The 20788-nt window shown below is 45.4% G+C and overlaps 1 protein-coding gene across 2 annotated transcripts in view; it reads left to right on the forward strand.

Annotated features, from left to right (window-relative positions):
* Positions 1-846: 846 nt before the first annotated feature.
* The window catches only part of ATG2A (autophagy related 2A), a 336387-nt gene continuing 316445 nt past the window's right edge, over positions 847-20788 (forward strand). The window contains exon 1 of one of the 2 annotated variants that reach the window (XM_063944836.1): positions 847-1778. In XM_063944836.1, coding sequence (XP_063800906.1) covers positions 1608-1778 — 171 coding nt within the window. In that variant the 5' untranslated portion in view covers positions 847-1607. The remainder of the gene's footprint in view (positions 1779-20788) is intronic. The other variant, XM_063944835.1, reaches the window with a different exon arrangement.

Consider the following 20788-nt stretch of genomic DNA (forward strand, 5'->3'; position numbering starts at 1 on the left):
ATCCAGCTCAGCCGGGCACAAGATTCTAACTGAGGTCTGGAGGAGGGTCATAGAGGGAGGAGCCAGTGCACACCAGGTAGGGTAGATGCTAGAATCAAGTGGGCTAAGGGACCTTTTCCGTAAGGGGAGGAGTTACGACGCAAGGGGGAGGAGCTAGGCCAGCGGGATAGTTCCTCTACTATCCACGCCACCAACTATTACCTTTAGTAATTAGGTGGTGAGCGAAGCGGAGCGAGTCACCGTGCCCGAAGCGTGGCGAGCGTACTTTTCGGGTACCCTGTTCGCCCGTAGCTCCTCCCCCTGGTGACGTAGCTCCTCCCCTCAATACGTCACAAGGTCCCTTCAGCCCCTCCGATATAGAACCAACCCACCAGGTAGTCCTAAAGCTTTCTTTAGTTGTGCCCAGTCTCCTGCGGAGCCGCTATTCCCCATGGTCCTTACGGAGTCCCAGCATCCACTTAGGACGTCAGAGAAATTGGAGATTTACATAAATATCAAATTTGCGTAACTATCTGAATTCCAGTTTGCAAAATGAGTGAGGCATGACAGACAGGGACCTCCTTAGAATATTTCTGGTGGCAGTCCTCCTGGCTCGCATTATTATTTACAATATATTAAGTAAACGTGGGCCATGCATCACTTTACCTAACTGGTCACAAGACCAGATCACATTGCTAAACCTCAGTCAGTGAGCGTACCAGACTCATTACTGTCAGCTGAGCCAGAGCGTATTGCGTAATGCAATAAGCGCAGCATTTTTATTTCTTTATTTGGGTGTACCAAGATGGCCGCCCATTCGAGTCCCATTTCTCATGACGAGGGTTGTTTACCTCAGGTGATTGGCTGCTGATCGCCCTGCCGTCAACGCGCAACACGAAGGGGCGGGGTTTCGTTGAGAAGCAAAACAGATAGTGACCCGGAACCGGGCGTCGCAACTTACCCTGGCTGAGAATAGGTGACCCAGCACCACGGAGAACTGGACAACCCGACACCCTATGAGAGCATACAGCAGGGGGCGCTGCAGTGCACAGGGGCACATTGTCTCTATGAGGTCTTCTTATGGGCTCTGTATGGTGAAGGGGAGCTAGGGATTAGTTAGTATATGGCAGGAGCCTAGGCACAGGACAATAGGGTGGCAGAGACAGAGGGGCTGACAGCTGTAATAGAGACATTATTGTTGTAGTGTGTCATTCAGTGTCACATTATACCTTGTATAATGCTTAATGTAATATTGTAATATATCACTTGCTGATAACTTAATATTTGTAATTATCACTTGGGAACATATTACTGTAATATCACTTGTAATAACACATTGTAATCTATCACTTGCTGATAGTGTAATATTATAATATACCACTAGCCTAGGGTACCGCTGAGCCTAACACAGGAAACCCTTCTGGTGACATTCCTGTAGTGAGTGGGATACAAGGAACATATTCTTTTATAGTTATAAATATTACAGTTTTGGGGTACCAGGTTGTGAAAACAAGAAGTGGGTGACAGCCACAGCTCACCTCTCATCCTGGGTTATGAGGTGAGAGCGGATCCCTTTTCCCTTCCCCTCTCTCTCCTGCCCCTTCCCTGGCCCCGTTTCTGTTCCCAGTATGTCTCGGTGGCTTTTTCCATGGTCCAGCTCTATCAAGACTCGGGCCTGCAGGTACCTTCTACAGCATTACCTGGGTCACTACTTGGAGGAGCGGCTGAGTCTGGAGCAGTTGAGTTTGGACCTTTACAATGGAAGCGGACGTCTAACTGATATACACCTAGATATTTTGGTAATACTCCTATTAATTATGCAAATGTCACTGATAAATTAGGACAGCTAATGTATTTGAATACAAATGGACTGTCCCTAGCTAGCTTTGACAAACCACCGTTCCAGAGTTTGCATGTGTCACAGTACATAGAATAGCTATATATTCAAGTGTAAAGGTAGGAGTACTCTTTAGGATTATTTGCTGAGTAATTTTGAAGCCTAAAATCCCAATTTCAGAGCCGTATGAATGCTGGGACTAGTATGTTGGGCTCTGTCCGTGGTTTTAGAATGATTTAAGACAACAGTTACTGTGGGTAGCATAAATATATTGATGAAAAAATTGACTTCCGTGATTATGAGCAGTAGTCAAGTTGGTCAGTGAAAGTACTGAATGCTACAAATAATTTCATGTTCATGATGTTGAAATGAAAAACCTGTTCAGGCTATACAATTCTAAAACTTTATTTTGGTATCCAATAAGATAACGTATTGCCATCCCACTTGTCTGCAAATCAATAAAGTTAAATATCTTTAAATGGCAGTTGGGGGGGGGGGGGGGCATTTAATGGGAGGACCAATCACAAGCGGCAATATCTTGGTTTAGGCTTGTGATTGGTCCTTCTGCTCATAATCCCTTCTCCCACAGTTTTAATGCTGGGGCTGTGCGAAACTGTGCCGTTTTTCCGGGTGTATGGCTATTATCCCAGGTGGTAGGGCTGATTTGGACAGAGAAGGAACCTATTCTTGCGTTAAGTGTGGTGCATTAGGATTTTGGTGGTCATTCCGAGTTGATCGCTAGCTGCATTTGTTCGCAGCGATCAGGCTAAAAAATGGGCACAACGAATGATGCAGTTTTGCACAGGGTCTAGCGATGCATTTCAGTCGCACTGGTTGCCGCAGAGTGATTGACATGAAGTGGGCGTATCTGGGTGGCAACTGACCGTTTTCAGGGAGTGTTCGGAAAAATGCAGGCGTGCCAGGGAAAACGCAGGCGTGGCTGGGCGGGTGTGTGACGTCAAATCCGGAACTGAATAGTCTGAAGTGATCGCAAGCGCTGAGTAGGTTTTGAGCTACTCTGAAACTGCACCAAAATTTTTTGCAGGCGCTCTGTGATAAAAACGTTCACACTTCTGCTAAGCTAAAATTCACTCCCAGTGGGTGGCGGCGTAGCGTTTGCACGGCTGCTAAAAACTGCTAGCGAACGATCAACTCGGAATGACCCCCTTTGAGCTATGGGAAAATAAGCAATGTGTTTTAAAGATTTCTGCTGGGTACAAAAGGGACCCTTGAGTAACGGGGGAATATGGTTGGCTTGCATGTGATGTTTAAAACTCCTATCGGTGGCAGAAAAAGTGGTTGTATTTTAAATTAGTTTAATCTGATTTTTAAACTGTAGATATTGTTGAAAAGATCACCAGCATTGCGCTTACATATTGTCAATAATAAATAATGCATTAAAAAAATTGGCATCTAAAAAATTTGGCAGCCTAACTTCAAATAAGAATGATTCTGCAGTAAATGATGACCAATCAGAGACAGCGTGGTTAATTGTCCTCCTGCAAATGGATTTAAGAAACAGTATTTAGATTGACCACTAATGGTCGACATGGACAAAATGTCAACTGTGCTTACGGTCGACAGGTTCAAATGGTTGACGCAGCTTTTTTTTTGGGGGGGGGGGGGTTTACCATTTTGATCAATGTTTTCATACTTTACCGTCCACGTGGATTACGATAGGGAATAGTATCCTGTGCCGAGTGTAGCAGGGCAAGGCACCTTGGCCGAAACATGGCGAGCGAAGCTGTGCACTAACTGGAGTTCCACATGCTTTGACAGCAGAAGCCTCACCAAATTTTTTTTAAAAATGCTGTGTCGACCTTTTTTGTGTTGACCTTTTCTTATGTCAAACTTTTCATTTGTTGACCTTTTGACCCTGTCAAGCTTTCCTACGGTCAAACTTTTGACTCTGTTGATCTAATGCATGTCGTCCAATAGTCGTCGACCTAATGACTGTAGACCTTTTTCATGTAGATCTGCTGATCCATACCTCTTGAAATGACGGTGATTTATGTGCCTGCCAGATGTTTGTCCCTAATTTGTTTCCCACTTCTAAGAAAACCAGTGTTACTGGCATATTTTTCAGGTGAAATGCGTTAGTTTGAGAACAAATAGTCTGTAGCAATCCATGTTTATTTAGACATTCGGTAACTTCTGTAGTATCAGGTTTTGTATATCTTGCCGTACCGTATTTAATAGGAAGCCACAGTATAATATGCAAGTACGATGTAGGCATAGGTATGAATATTTTGTTTTGAGTGGATGTATCCTGGGTACAGCGAAGTTGTTATATTATGGGGGGGTTATCAATGCTTGTTGCATCCTTTCCGACGGAAAGGATCCGACAATGCAGTATTCAATGAGCGGCCAAATCCAACAGGATTTAGCCGTTCCCCACAATGCCAATCCGACTTTTTTTAAAGTCGGATTGACAGTGTCAGAAATGGAGTTAAAACCTGTTGGATTTTAGCCGCGAATCCGACAAAACACGTGGATCCGAGGCTAATCCGCCTATCCACGTGTTTTCCGACAAGTCGGAATTGCCGACCTGTCGGAAAAACGGTGTCCCCATTGAATAGGTCGGAACAGTTTCCGACCTAAAAAAGTCGGAAACTGTTGTCTTTCCGATAAGACGGCAATTCCACCTTCAGTTGAATACCCCCCTATGTGTGGAAGTTATTAGAATATTTAAGTATTTCAATATGTCTCCAAAGCAGTTCTGACTGATTTTATTTTAGTGTGACTTTCCTACTATATTAATCATAATTAACAGGAGCTTGTGAATGCTATGGCTATATACATGACGAGGAGCCACAGGTTTGGTCTTTGATTATGTAGGTAGAAGGACATCTCATCATCTCTCTTAGGGGCCTATTTATTAATTAAATTTTCCCTGAAAGCCATGTGGAAATTGTAGTTTCTGCATGATTTGAGCTAATAGGCTATTTCATAAAAGCCTTGCGCATGAGATATCATAAGGGCCCCATACTTTAGAACATTATGTCTAGAGTAGTGTTTTTCAACCTCTAGTGTGGCCAGAGCATTCTCCAGGTGTGCCGCCATAGAAGCACAGCCAGGCCCGTCAGTGTTTTGCCGCTACTGAGGCCCTGGAACGATCAATACTGGTGGGTTTAGTGGTTCTAATTTTGGGCCCGGGCAGTGTTGGGCTCTTCTGGCTTTCTCACATGTGGCTCAGGCGTTACCTATGGAGAAGCTGTGACATGACATCCTAGGACACGCAACGGCACCATGCATCACCATTATATTTCAATGTACCTTTGCAATATTTAAATCTTATTCAGTGTGCCGCGAGTTGTGAAAGGTTGAAAATCTCTGGTCTAGAGGCTGAAGTCGGGCCAATTTCCCTTGAACTCTCAAGGGAGCTTCCCAGAAGTGTTTACATACGATTCCAAACGATTTGGTACAGTGTGACTTTTTGGAGCATGCTGTACATCACATAGGATATGTCAAGCGCCTACATATCGCATGGGATGTATAGCATGCATTCACAGGTACCATCAGATACATCTGATGGGCTGGATTAGGATGCTTCAAACTTCCTACCACCGTTCGATTCCACACTATTCCACTTGATCACGACAAATAACGAGTGCAGCACCAGCAACCTGGAGGAGTCGACGCGACACTCACGGGGCCGCTCATTGGATCGAATCGGATTGGATACACAGCTAAATATGCACGATTTCACCCAATACATAGTCCCGAGTGACCAAATTGAGCTGAAATTTAGCAAAATCGTTCTAGTGTATGGGGCCCTTTAGATATCTGCTGCTTTAGTCAAACTAATACTGCATATAGCAGTCCCCATCATTCATTATGGCAACTGCACTCTGGCACAGTTTAACAAGCTCTGAAAGCTTTACTTTTTTCAGCTTGATTCCGATAAATATTGGACTGCGAAGATGGATCCATTCAGATGCCTCTGCTCCATCTCGGCTTTCCTGTACACGTGTGTGACCTAAGGTCGCTCAGTTCCTGGGCACTGCTGGAACAGAATGCCACAATATAATCTCTCACCATTGCAATCAGTAGTGATATAATAGGTGTTAGCATATGCCTTACTGGAGCTGTCAAAATCTGAGTAAATTGAGTAAAAGATTTTAGTTACTGGGGTAATCTGCTGTAATAACAATCCCCCTAGTTTTTAGTTTGCCAAGCTAATGCAAAGGATTTGTTATTGCTGCTAGGCCAGCCATGTCAAACTGCAATATGCGTGCTCTAAGGCTGTATTATAGTTACTGCATACACTATTCATGCAAGGTGCCTTGGTTTCTCTTATATAACTATCCAACACACAGCGTTGTGTAATGTTTGCCTTGTATAAAGTTTATCCCATATTGTCTGCTTTTAATGGCTGAGTTGCAGAACAATTGGACATTGGTCCCTGGTACTTCAATTTCTGTGGCTAGAGCAAAAATCATTTCAACCGTACCTGGTGCTCCAGACTACATGGTATTGTAGGGTTATAGGAGCAGTGAGGGCTAAGCTCAGTACACACTATACGATATATTGTTAGTGGTCACTCTAGGTGCCGGGTACTGATTATTGTATTGTAGGGTTATAGGAGCAGTGAGGGCTTAGCTCAGTACACACTATACAATATATTGTTAGTGGTTACTCTAGGTGCCGGGTGTTGATTATTGTATTGTAGGGTTATAGCAGCAGTGAGGGCTTAGCTCAGTACACACTATATGATATATTGTTAGTGGTCACTCTAGGTGCTGGGTGCTGATTATTGTATTGTAGGGTTATAGGAGCAGTGAGGGCTAACCTCAGAACACACTATACGATATATTGTTAGTGGTCACTCTAGGTGCCGGGTACTGATTATTGTATTGTAGGGTTATAGGAGCAGTGAGGGCTAAGCTCGGTACACACTATACGATATATAGTTAGTGGTCACTTTAGGTGCTGGGTGCTGATTATTGTATTGTAGGGTTATAGAAGCAGTGAGGGCTAAGCTCAGTACACACTACACGATATATTGTTAGTGGTCACTCTAGGTGCTGGGTGCTGATTATTGTATTGTAGGGTTATAGGAGCAGTGAGGGCTAAGCTCAGTAGACACTATATACAATATATTGTTAGTGGTCACTCTAGGTGCTGGGTGCTGATTATTGTTTGTAGGGTTATAGGAGCAGTGAGGCCTAAGCTCGGTACACACTATATGATATATTGTTAGTGGTCACTAGGTGCTGGGTGCTGATTATTGTATTGTAGGGTTATAGGAGCAGTGAGGGCTAAGCTCGGTACACTATATGATATATTGTTAGTGGTCACTCTAGGTGCTGATTATTGTATTTTAGGGTTATAGGAGCAGTGAGGGCTAAGCTCGGTACAGACTATGGCCCTCATTCCGAGTTGTTCGCTCGGTATTTTTCATCGCATCGCAGTGAAAATCCGCTTAGTACGCATGCGCAATGTTCGCACTGCGACTGCGCCAAGTAACTTTACTATGAAGAAAGTATTTTTACTCACGGCTTTTTCTTCGCTCCGGCGATCGTAATGTGATTGACAGGAAATGGGTGTTACTGGGCGGAAACACGGCGTTTCAGGGGCGTGTGGCTGAAAATGCTACCGTTTCCGGAAAAAACGCAGGAGTGGCCGGGGAAACGGTGGGAGTGCCTGGGCGAACGCTGGGTGTGTTTGTGACGTCAACCAGGAACGACAAGCACTGAACTGATCGCACAGGCAGAGTAAGTCTGGAGCTACTCTGAAACTGCTAAGTAGTTAGTAATCGCAATATTGCGAATACATCGGTCGCAATTTTAAGAAGCTAAGATTCACTCCCAGTAGGCGGCGGCTTAGCGTGTGTAACTCTGCTAAATTCGCCTTGCGACCGATCAACTCGGAATGAGGGCCTATATACGATATATTGTTAGTGGTCACTCTGGGTGCTGATTATTGTATTGTAGGGTTATAGGAGCAGTGAGGGCTAAGCTCGGTACACACTATATGATATATTGTTAGTGGTCACTCTAGGTGCTGGGTGCTGATTATTGTATTGTAGGGTTATAGAAGCAGTGAGGGCTAAGCTCGGTGCACACTATACGATATATAGTTAGTGGTCACTTTAGGTGCTGGGTGCTGATTATTGTATTGTAGGGTTATAGAAGCAGTGAGGGCTAAGCTCAGTACACACTACACGATATATTGTTAGTGGTCACTCTAGGTGCTGGGTGCTGATTATTGTATTGTAGGGTTATAGGAGCAGTGAGGGCTAAGCGCGGTACACACTATATGATATATTGTTAGTGGTCACTCTAGGTGCTGGGTGCTGATTATTGAATTGTAGGGTTATAGGAGCAGTGAGGGCTAAGCGCGGTACACACTATATGATATATTGTTAGTGGTCACTCTAGGTGCTGGGTGCTGATTATTGAATTGTAGGGTTATAGGAGCAGTGAGGGCTAAGCGCGGTACACACTATATGATATATTGTTAGTGGTCACTCTAGGTGCTGGGTGCTGATTATTGTATTATAGGGTTATAGGAGCAGTGAGGGCTAAGCTTGGTACACTATATGATATATTGTTAGTGGTCACTCTAGGTGCTGGGTGCTGATTATTGTATTGTAGGGTTATAGGAGCAGTGATGGCTAAGCTCAGTAGACACTATATATTGTTAGTGGTCACTCTAGGTGCTGGGTGCTGATTATTGTTTGTAGGGTTATAGGAGCAGTGAGGCCTAAGCTCGGTACACACTATATGATATATTGTTAGTGGTCACTCTAGGTGCTGGGTGCTGATTATTGTATTGTAGAGTTATAGGAGCAGTGAGGGCTAAGCTCGGTACACACTATACGATATATTGTTAGTGGTCACTCTAGGTGCTGGGTGCTGATTATTGTATTGTAAGGTTATAGAAGCAGTGAGGGCTAACCTCAGTACACACTATGATATATTGTCAGTGGTCACTCTAGGTGCTGGGTGCTGATTATTGTATTGTAGGGTTATAGGAGCAGTGATGGCTAAGCTCAGTACACACTATGATATATTGTTAGTGGTCACTAGGTGCTGGGTGCTGATTTGTATTGTAGGGTTATAGGAGCAGTGAGGGCTAAGCTCGGTACACACTATACGATATATAGTTAGTGGTCACTTTAGGTGCTGGGTGCTGATTATTGTATTGTAGGGTTATAGAAGCAGTGAGGGCTAAGCTCAGTACACACTACACGATATATTGTTAGTGGTCACTCTAGGTGCTGATTATTGTATTGTAGGGTTATAGGAGCAGTGAGGGCTAAGCTCGGTACACACTATATACGATATATTGTTAGTGGTCACTCTAGGTGCTGGGTGCTGATTATTGTATTGTAGGGTTATAGGAGCAGTGAGGGCTAAGCTCGGTACACACTATATGATATATTGTTAGTGGTCACTCTAGGTGCTGGGTGCTGATTATTGTATTGTAGGGTTATAGGAGCAGTGAGGGCTAAGCTCAGTACACACTATACGGTATATTGTTAGTGGTCACTCTAGGTGCTGGGTGCTGAATATTGAATTGTACGGTTATAGGAGCAGTGAGGGCTAAGCGCGGTACACACTATATGATATATTGTTAGTGGTCACTCTAGGTGCTGGGTGCTGATTATTGTATTATAGGGTTATAGGAGCAGTGAGGGCTAAGCTCGGTACACTATATGATATATTGTTAGTGGTCACTCTAGGTGCTGGGTGCTGATTATTGTATTGTAGGGTTATAGGAGCAGTGAGGGCTAAGCTCTGTACACACTATACGATATAATGTTAGTGGTCACTCTAGGTGCTGGGTGCTGATTATTGTATTGTAGGGTTATAGAAGCAGTGATGGCTAAGCTCAGTACACTATATGATATATTGTTAGTGGTCACTCTAGGTGCTGATTATTGTATTGTAGGGTTATAGGAGCAGTGAGGGCTAAGCACGGTACACACTATATGATATATTGTTAGTGGTCACTCTAGGTGCTGATTATTGTATTGTAGGGTTATAGAAGCAGTGAGGGCTAACCTCAGTACACACTATGATATATTGTCAGTGGTCACTCTAGGTGCTGGGTGCTGATTATTGTATTGTAGGGTTATAGGAGCAGTGAGGGCTAAGCTCAGTACACACTACACGATATATTGTTTGTGGTCACTCTAGGTGCTGGGTGCTGATTATTGTATTGTAGGGTTATTGGAGCAGTGAGAGCTAAGCTCAGTACACACTATATACAATATATTGTTAGTGGTCACTCTAGGTGCTGGGTGCTGATTATTGTATGGTAGGGTTATAGGAGCAGTGAGGGCTAAGCTCAGTACACTATATACGATATATTGTTAGTGGTCACTCTAGGTGCTGATTATTGTATTGTAGGGTTATAGAAGCAGTGAGGGCTAAGCTCGGTACACACTATATACGATATATTGTTAGTGGTCACTCTAGGTGCTGATTATTGTATTGTAGGGTTATAGAAGCAGTGAGGGCTAAGCTCGGTACACACTATACGATATATTGTTAGTGGTCACTCTAGGTGCTGGGTGCTGATTATTGAATTGTAGGGTTATAGGAGCAGTGAGGGCTAAGCGCGGTACACACTATATGATATATTGTTAGTGGTCACTCTAGGTGCTGATTATTGTATTGTAGGGTTATAGGAGCAGTGAGGGCTAAGCTCGGTACACACTACGATATATTGTTAGTGGTCACTCTAGGTGCTGGGTGCTGATTATTGTATTGTAGGGTTATAGGAGCAGTGAGGGCTAAGCTCAGTACACACTATACGATATATTGTTAGTGGTCACTCTAGGTGCTGATTATTGTATTGTAGGGTTATAGGAGCAGTGAGAGCTAAACTCGGTACACTATATGATATATTGTTAGTGGTCACTCTAGGTGCTGGGTGCTGATTATTGAATTGTAGGGTTATAGGAGCAGTGAGGGCTAAGCACGGTACACACTATATGATATATTGTTAGTGGTCACTCTAGGTGCGGATTATTGTATTGTAGGGTTATTGGAGCAGTGAGGGCTAAGCTCAGTACACACTATATACGATATATTGTTAGTGGTCACTCTAGGTGCTGGGTGCTGATTATTGTATTGTAGGGTTATAGGAGCAGTGAGGGCTAAGCTCCGTACACACTATATACGATATATTGTTAGTGGTCACTAGGTGCTGGGTGCTGATTATTGTATTGTAGGGTTATAGGAGCAGTGAGGCCTAAGCTCGGTACACACTATATGATATATTGTTAGTGGTCAGTCTAGGTGCTGGGTGCTGATTATTGTATTGTAGGGTTATAGGAGCAGTGAGGGCTAAGCTCCGTACACACTATATACGATATATTGTTAGTGGTCACTAGGTGCTGGGTGCTGATTATTGTATTGTAGGGTTATAGGAGCAGTGAGGCCTAAGCTCGGTACACACTATATGATATATTGTTAGTGGTCACTCTAGGTGCTGATTATTGTATTGTAGGGTTATAGAAGCAGTGATGGCTAAGCTCAGTACACTATATGATATATTGTTAGTGGTCACTCTAGGTGCTGGGTGCTGATTATTGTATTGTAGGGTTATAGGAGCAGTGAGGGCTAACCTCGGTACACACTATATGATATATTGTTAGTGGTCACTCTAGGTGCTGATTATTGTATTGTAGGGTTATAGGAGCAGTGAGAGCTAAACTCGGTACACTATATGATATATTGTTAGTGGTCACTCTAGGTACTGGGTGCTGATTATTGTATTGTAGGGTTATAGGAGCAGTGAGGGCTAAGCTCAGTACACACTATATGATACTGTATATTGTTAGAGGTCACTCTAGGTGCTGATTATTGTATTGTAGGGTTATAGGAGCAGTGAGGGCTAAGCTCGGTACACTATATGATATATTGTTAGTGGTCACTCTAAGTGCTGATTATTGTATTGTAGGGTTATAGGCGCAGTGAGGGCTAAGCTCAGTACACACTATACGGTATATTGTTAGTGGTCATTCTAGGTGCTGATTATTGGATTGTAGGGTTATAGGAGCAGTGAGGGCTAAGCTCAGTACACACTATGATATATTGGTTGTGGTCACTCTAGGTGCTGGGTGCTGATTATTGTATTGTAGGGTGAAAGGAGCAGTGAGGGCTAAGCTCGGTACACTATATGATATATTGTTAGTGGTCACTCTAGGTGCTGATTATTGTATTGTAGGGTTATAGGAGCAGTGAGGGCTAAGCTCGGTACACACTATATACGATATATTGTTAGTGGTCACTCTAGGTGATGGGTGCTGATTATTGTATTGTATGGTTATAGGAGCAGTGAGGGCTAAGCTCAGTACACTATATGATATATTGTTAGTGGTCACTCTAGGTGCTGGGTGCTGATTATTGTATTGTAGGGTTATAGGAGCAGTGAGGCCTAAGCTCGGTACACACTATATGATATACTGTTAGTGGTCACTCTAGGTGATGGGTGCTGATTATTGTATTGTATGGTTATAGGAGCAGTGAGGGCTAAGCTCAGTACACACTATGATATATTGTTAGTGGTCACTCTAGGTGCTGATTATTGTATTGTAGGGTTATAGGAGCAGTGAGGGCTAAGCTCAGTACACACTATACAATATATTGTTAGTGGTCACTCTAGGTGCTGGGTGCTGATTATTGTATTGTAGGGTTATAGCAGCAGTGAGGGCTAAGCTCAGTACAAACTATACGATATATTGTTAGTGGTCACTCTAGGTGCTGGGTGCTGATTATTGTATTGTAGGGTTATAGGAGCAGTGAGGGCTAAGCTCAGTACACACTATATGATATATTGTTAGTGGTCACTCTAGGTGCTGATTATTGTATTGTAGGGTTATAGGAGCAGTGAGGGCTAAGCTCAGTACACACTCTGTGATATATTGTTAGTGGTCACTCTAGGTGCTGGGTGCTGATTATTATGGGCCTAATTTTGTATGTGATGAATGGGTACAGTAACTTGGCATGCACAGTTTTGTGCTTGAAAATTAAAATATGTCCCCACTAATCAAAACCCTGTACATACTATGAACACTATACTGTGGAATCGTACAACCCGCATCCAAACTACACGACTGTCATATAGCGAGTACACCCACTCTATTGTTTACACGCGCCGTTCATTGCATCATCCCGTCTGATGGATTACACGTCGGATGACACAATGCATTGTACGATGTGGTGCACAACATATAGGCCCTCATTCCGAGTTGTTCGCTCGCTAGCTGCTTTTAGCAGCATTGCACGCGCTAAGCCGCCGCCCTCTGGGAGTGTATCTTAGCTTAGCAGAATAGCGAATGAAAGATTAGCAGAATTGCTAATAGAAATTTCTTAGCAGTTTCTGAGTAGTTTGAGACTTACTCAGCCATTGCGATCAGTTCAGTCAGTTTCGTTCCTGGTTTGACGTCACAAACACACCCAGCGTTCGCCCAGACACTCCTCCGTTTCTTCAGACACTCCCGCGTTTTTCCCAGTAACGCCAGCGTTTTTTCGCACACGCCCAGAAAACGTCCAGTTTCCGCCCAGAAACACCCACTTCCTGTCTATCACAGTACGATCACCAGAACGATGAAAAAACCTCGTTATGCCGTGAGTAAAATACCTAACTTTTGTGTAAAATAACTAAGCGCATGCGCTCTGCGAATCTTGCGCATGCGCAGTAAGCGACTAATCGCAATATAGCAAAAATCGGCAACGAGCGAACAACTCGGAATGACCCCCATAGTGTGAACGCAGGCCCATACAACCACACGATATGTTGGACAATCGTACCTCTGAAGTTTGGCACTGTTCTACATGATGATTGCATAGTGTGTGTAGGAACAACGATCAGTTGGATATGATCACTGGATGCGATTGTGTCATCGTTATGAATATTGGGGGTAATTCTGAGTTGATCGCAGCAGCAAGTTTGTTAGCAATTGGGCAAAACCATGTGTACTGGAGGGGGGGGGGCAGATATAACATTTGCAGAGAGAGTTAGATTTGGGTGGGTTATTTTGTTTCTGTGCAGGGTAAATACTGTCTGCTTTATTTTTACACTGCAATTTAGATTTCAGTTTGAATACACCCCACTCAAATTTAACTATCTCTGCACGTTATATCTGCCCCTCCTGCAGTGCACATGGTTTTGCCCAATTGCTAAAAAAATTGCTGCTGCGATCAACTCAGAATTAGGCCCATTGCCTGGTGTGTATCCACAAATGATGTGTTCTGGGATCGTTTGATTGGAAGTAAAGTTGTCACGTCGTTTGTTACATCGTTCAGGTGTGTATCTAGCTTTAAGGTGGGTACACACTATACCATATATTGGCCAATCTTGCAATACAAAACAGATTGCAATAACTATTGTATAGTGTGTGCCCCCAAATCCACCCAATTTGTCACGATCCGGGTATCTGGACGCCATTTCTTACCCATCAGATGCCTCCTAAGGCTGGCTCAGCGCTCCAGGACCGGATCCCATCTGTTATCCTGATGTGTACATTCCTGTATCCTCTCCTGTCACTCTGGGACGCTGTCACAGTAAACGCCATATTACACCTGGCATGGCGTCTCCCGCGGCCTCCGCCGCCGTCCCTGAACTTCTGCATGCAGAGTGTCTGAGTGGCGATTACGTCAGCCGCGGCCTCCGCTGTGTCCGCGTGGTTGGATGTGCATCTGTCAGCCTGGCGCCTCCTGTCTCCAGTGGCCGGCGCCGCCATTACTTTTTCATTACCACATGGATTACAAACCAAACTTCCCTCCAAGTGTCTGCATGGGCGCAGCCATCTTGGATTCTGTCAGCTGATCATTTCCACCAATCTGTTCTCAGTATTGATAATCTGCATAATTGCCTAGCCAATCCCTTCCTTGCTGCAGGTATAAATACACTGTGCCTGAGCAAGGAAGGCGTCAGTGCTTTGGTTGTCAAACCTAGTTCCTGTTTGTCTCTCTCCTGTGATTGTCTTCCAGGTTCCAGCTCCTGTCTCAAGACTTCCACCATAGAGACCCGCACCAGCATTCCACCTGCGGTGTAGCCTGACTCTCCAATCCATTGTGGACTCATCTGTTTCCAGCTACAACATTACCTGCTTCCAGCTCAGCTTCCAGCAGAGTACAGCTTCCCTTAAAGGGCCGGTGTCCTTTCTACACTTTACCACTCTCCACCGGTATTATTATTTCTCCGCTCTCAAGTTCTACATTTCAGTTCATATTTCATCGCTCCCAAGTTCATTTATTATTTAACTGGTTCCAGCCAGTATCCACTCCGTGCTAACAACAGTCTGGTTCCAGCCAGTATCCACAGCAGCTGTTTTATCTTCAGCAACCCAGCTTTTCCTGGAACACCAGCTGGCACAATCCTGGGTTATCTCCATTGCTACAGTCGGGCCTGGTAAGGACTTTCCATCTAGAAGATCATAAGAACTATCTCACACTACCAGTGCCCTGTGGCTCCTGCCATCCTGTAGTACCCAGGAACTGTATTTATTCTTTGCTGACTTTTACGTTTTCTTTTACTGCTGCTGTGTTGCGGAGTTGTCATAATAAACATCATTGACTTTTATCCAAGTTGTCGTGGTCACGCCTTCGGGCAGTTATTATTCATGTTACTTACATGTCCAGGGGTCTGATACAACCTCCCAGGTTCCGGTACATCTCAGCCCCTACAACTGAGGCTGCCTCCCGTCAGCTCAGGCCCTCAGTTGTGACAGTAAGCACTGACCTAATGAATCCAGCCGGAGACCAGGATCAAGCGGCCAGGCCGATGCAAGAACTGGCAGCCCGACTAGAACATCAGGAGGCTGCACAGGGCCACATCATCCGCTGTCTCCAGGATCTCTCTACTCGGCTGGATGGGATTCAGACAACTCTCCGTGGATCAGACGCGTCTAGTGCGTCAACCACAGTGACTCCAGCTATAACCCCACCCACCTTACCCATTTCTGCTCCACGTCTTCATCTTCCAACGCCAGCAAAATTTGACGGATCTCCAAGATTCTGCAGGGGATTTCTCAACCAGTGCGAGATTCAGTTTGAGCTACAACCTGGCAATTTTCCCAGTGACCGTACAAAAATTGCCTACATTATTTCTCTTCTCAGTGGCTCAGCCCTTGATTGGGCATCACCGTTATGGGAGAGGTCCGACACCCTGCTATCTTCCTACACTGCCTTCGTGTCAACATTCAGGCGCATCTTCGACGAGCCAGGCCGGGTAACCTCAGCTTCATCCGAGATTCTCCGTTTACGCCAAGGGTCACGTACTGTAGGACAATATCTGATACAGTTCCAGATCCTGGCATCCGAACTGGCATGGAACGACGAGGCCCTGTATGCTGCATTCTGGCATGGCTTATCTGAGCGTATTAAAGATGAGTTAGCTACCAGAGACTTACCTTCTAAGTTAGATGAGCTAATCTCACTCTGCACGAAAGTTGATTTACGTTTCAGAGAGAGAGCAACTGAGCGTGGAAGATCATCTGCTCCAAAATCTTCTGCTCCTCCTCCTCGTCAACTGTCACCATCTAAAGATGAGCCCATGCAACTTGGCCGTTCCCGTTTAACTCCTGCTGAGCGCCGAAGACGTCTCTCCGAGTTTCTCTGTCTCTATTGTGCAGCTCCGTCTCACACCATTAATGCCTGTCCCAAACGTCCGGGAAACTCCAAATCCTAGCTCGCCAAGGAGAGGGCCGGCTAGGAGTAATGATCTCCTCTCCATCTTCTCAAGATTGTAATCTCCCAGTCTCGCTTCAAGTTGCTCAACGTTATCGGAACGTCATTGCCCTCCTTGATTCCGGAGCAGCTGGGAACTTTATTACCGAAGCCTATGTTAAACGGTGGTCCCTACCCACCGAGAGACTTCCTTCGTCCATTTCTTTAACTGCCGTGGATGGCAGCAAAATTTTTGATGCAGTTATTTCTTTAAGGACTCTACCAGTTCGTCTGAGAGTGGGAGTTCTTCATTCCGAACTTATTTCTTTTTTAGTGATTCCAAGAGCCACACATCCTGTGGTCCTGGGCCTTCCATGGCTCCGTCTTCACAATCCTACAATTGATTGGACGACTACGCAAATCCTGGCATGGGGTTCCTCCTGTGCTGAGACATGTTTGTTTAGAGTATTGCCTGTCTGTTCTTCCTCCCCCAGGTCGTCTGATGTTCCACCTTCTCCATATCAAGATTTCACGGATGTGTTCAGTAAAGCTTCTGCTGATATCCTTCCTCCTCATAGAGAATGGGACTGTCCGATTGATCTCGTTCCAGGGAAGGTTCCACCTCGAGGCCGAACTTATCCGTTGTCTCTGCCTGAGACGCATTCTATGGAGGAATATATTAAAGAGAACCTAGCAAAGGGGTTCATTCGACCTTCTTCTTCTCCAGCCGGCGCAGGCTTCTTTTTTGTAAAAAAGAAAGATGGTGGTCTGCGGCCGTGCATCGACTACAGAGGTTTGAACGACATTACCATCAAGAACCGTTATCCTTTACCCCTGATTACTGAGCTCTTTGACAGAGTTAGCGGAGCTACCATCTTTACAAAGCTGGACTTGCGAGGGGCATACAATCTCATCCGGATCCGTGAGGGTGACGAGTGGAAGACCGCCTTTAACACCCGTGACGGACATTATGAGTACCACGTCATGCCCTTCGGATTGAGCAATGCTCCAGCTGTCTTCCAGCATTTTGTCAATGAGATCTTCAGAGACATTCTATACCGTCATGTCGTGGTCTATCTAGACGATATCCTCATTTTTGCCAACGATCTAGAGGAACATCGTTTTTGGGTTAAAGAGGTTCTGTCCCGTCTCCGTGTCAATCATCTCTATTGCAAATTAGAAAAATGCGTCTTTGAAGTCAAGTCCATTCCCTTTCTAGGGTACATTGTGTCCGGTTCCGGACTAGAGATGGATCCTGAGAAACTACAAGCAATCCAAAATTGGCCGGTACCCTTAACCCTCAAAGGGGTCCAGAGGTTCTTAGGGTTCGCCAACTATTACCGAAAGTTTATACGAGACTTTTCCACCATTGTGGCGCCTATTACTGCTTTCACTAAGAAGGGTGCTAACCCGTCCAAGTGGTCTGAAGAAGCCATGCAAGCATTTCATCTTTTAAAACAAAGGTTCATCTCTGCGCCTGTTCTGAAACAGCCTGACATCGACTCTCCTTTCATCTTAGAGGTGGATGCCTCCTCCGTTGGAGTAGGAGCGGTGTTATCTCAGAGGGCTAAAGATGGCCATTTACACCCTTGCAGTTTCTTCTCCCGGAAGTTCTCCCCAGCTGAGCGCAACTATGCCATTGGCGACCAGGAGTTGCTAGCCATCAAGCTCGCTCTAGAAGAGTGGAGGTATCAGTTGGAGGGAGCTTCTCATTCAATCACCATACTTACAGACCACAAGAACCTTTTATACCTGAAGGGCGCACAATGTCTCAACCCTCGTCAGGCCAGATGGGCACTTTTCTTTTCCAGGTTCAACTTTAAACTCCAGTTCTGTCCGGGCTCTCAGAATCGCAAGGCCGATGCCCTTTCCCGCTCATGGGAGCAAGAAAATGAGTCAGAGTCTTCAGACAAGCATCCTATTATAAATCCGTTGGCATTCTCCACGGTAGGGATGGACTCTACGCCCCCATCAGGGAAAAGTTTTGTGAAGCCGATGCTAAGGAAGAAGCTCATGCATTGGGCCCATGCTTCCCGTTTTGCCGGACATACAGGTATCCAAAAAACCCTGGAGTTTATCTCTAGGTCCTATTGGTGGCCAACTCTGAAAAAGGACGTCTTGGAGTTTATTGCATCTTGCCCAAAGTGTGCCCAACATAAAGTATCCCGCCAGTCGCCTGCGGGACAACTGGTTCCACTATCCGTTCCCCGTCGACCATGGACCCACTTGTCGATGGATTTCATTACAGACTTACCCATGTGCAACAAGTTCAATACCATCTGGGTGGTAGTTGACCGGTTCACCAAGATGGCACACTTCATTCCTCTCACCGGTCTTCCGTCAGCTTCCAAGTTGGCTCAAGTATTCATACAAGAGATCTTCCGACTCCACGGTCTTCCTGAAGAAATTATCTCAGATCGAGGAGTTCAATTCACAGCCAAATTCTGGCGAAGTTTATGTCAAGTCCTCCAAGTCAAGCTAAAGTTTTCCACGGCTTACCATCCTCAGACCAATGGTCAAACCGAGAGGGTGAATCAGGACTTGGAGGCCTTCCTCCGCATCTATGTGTCCTCCTCTCAAGATGACTGGGTTCAATTACTTCCCTGGGCCGAGTTCTGTCATAACAACCAGTATCATTCTTCATCTGCTTCAACACCATTCTTCACTAACTTTGGATTCCACCCTAAAGTCCCTGAGTTCCAACCGCTTCCAGCAACTTCTGTTCCCGCAGTGGATATCACCTTGCATCAGTTTGCCAATATCTGGAAGAGCGTACGATCAGCTCTGCTCAAGGCATCGTTCAGGTACAAGAAGTTTGCGGATAAGAAGCGTCGAGCAGTTCCTGCTCTCAAGGTGGGTGATCGGGTATGGTTATCCACGAAGAATTTGAGGTTAAGAGTTCCCAGTATGAAGTTTGCACCTCGCTATATCGGTCCTTTCAAGATTGAACAAGTCATCAATCCTGTTGCTTACAGACTCCAGTTGCCTCCCTTCTTAAAAATACCCAGGACATTCCATGTTTCCCTGTTGAAACCGCTGATCTTGAATCGGTTTCATTCCTCACTTCCTCCAACTCCGAAAGTCCAAACTCAACGAGGCGTTGAGTATGAAGTGGCCAAGATCCTGGACTCACGTCACCGTTACGGTCAACTACAATATCTTATTGACTGGAAGGGTTATGGTCCTGAGGAACGTTCATGGACCAATGCTTCTGATGTCCATGCTCCTGCCTTGGTCCGGAGATTCCATTCCAAGTTTCCTCAAAAGCCAAAGAAGTGTCCTGGGGCCACTCCTAAAGGGGGGGGTGCTGTCACGATCCGGGTATCTGGACGCCATTTCTTACCCATCAGATGCCTCCTAAGGCTGGCTCAGCGCTCCAGGACCGGATCCCATCTGTTATCCTGATGTGTACATTCCTGTATCCTCTCCTGTCACTCTGGGACGCTGTCACAGTAAACGCCATGTTACACCTGGCATGGCGTCTCCCGCGGCCTCCGCCGCCGTCCCTGAACTTCTGCATGCAGAGTGTCTGAGTGGCGATTACGTCAGCCGCGGCCTCCGCTGTGTCCGCGTGGTTGGATGTGCATCTGTCAGCCTGGCGCCTCCTGTCTCCGGTGGCCGGCGCCGCCATTACTGTTTTCATTACCACATGGATTACAAACCAAACTTCCCTCCAAGTGTCTGCATGGGCGCAGCCATCTTGGATTCTGTCAGCTGATCATTTCCACCAATCTGTTCTCAGTATTGATAATCTGCATAATTGCCTAGCCAATCCCTTCCTTGCTGCAGGTATAAATACACTGTGCCTGAGCAAGGAAGGCGTCAGTGCTTTGGTTGTCAAACCTAGTTCCTGTTTGTCTCTCTCCTGTGATTGTCTTCCAGGTTCCAGCTCCTGTCTCAAGACTTCCACCATAGAGACCCGCACCAGCATTCCACCTGCGGTGTAGCCTGACTCTCCAATCCATTGTGGACTCATCTGTTTCCAGCTACAACATTACCTGCTTCCAGCTCAGCTTCCAGCAGAGTACAGCTTCCCTTAAAGGGCCGGTGTCCTTTCTACACTTTACCACTCTCCACCGGTATTATTATTTCTCCGCTCTCAAGTTCTACATTTCAGTTCATATTTCATCGCTCCCAAGTTCATTTATTATTTAACTGGTTCCAGCCAGTATCCACTCCGTGCTAACAACAGTCTGGTTCCAGCCAGTATCCACAGCAGCTGTTTTATCTTCAGCAACCCAGCTTTTCCTGGAACACCAGCTGGCACAATCCTGGGTTATCTCCATTGCTACAGTCGGGCCTGGTAAGGACTTTCCATCTAGAAGATCATAAGAACTATCTC

Source organism: Pseudophryne corroboree, chromosome 11 (assembly GCF_028390025.1).
Source record: "Pseudophryne corroboree isolate aPseCor3 chromosome 11, aPseCor3.hap2, whole genome shotgun sequence".
NCBI classification, from domain to species: Eukaryota; Metazoa; Chordata; class Amphibia; order Anura; family Myobatrachidae; genus Pseudophryne; species Pseudophryne corroboree.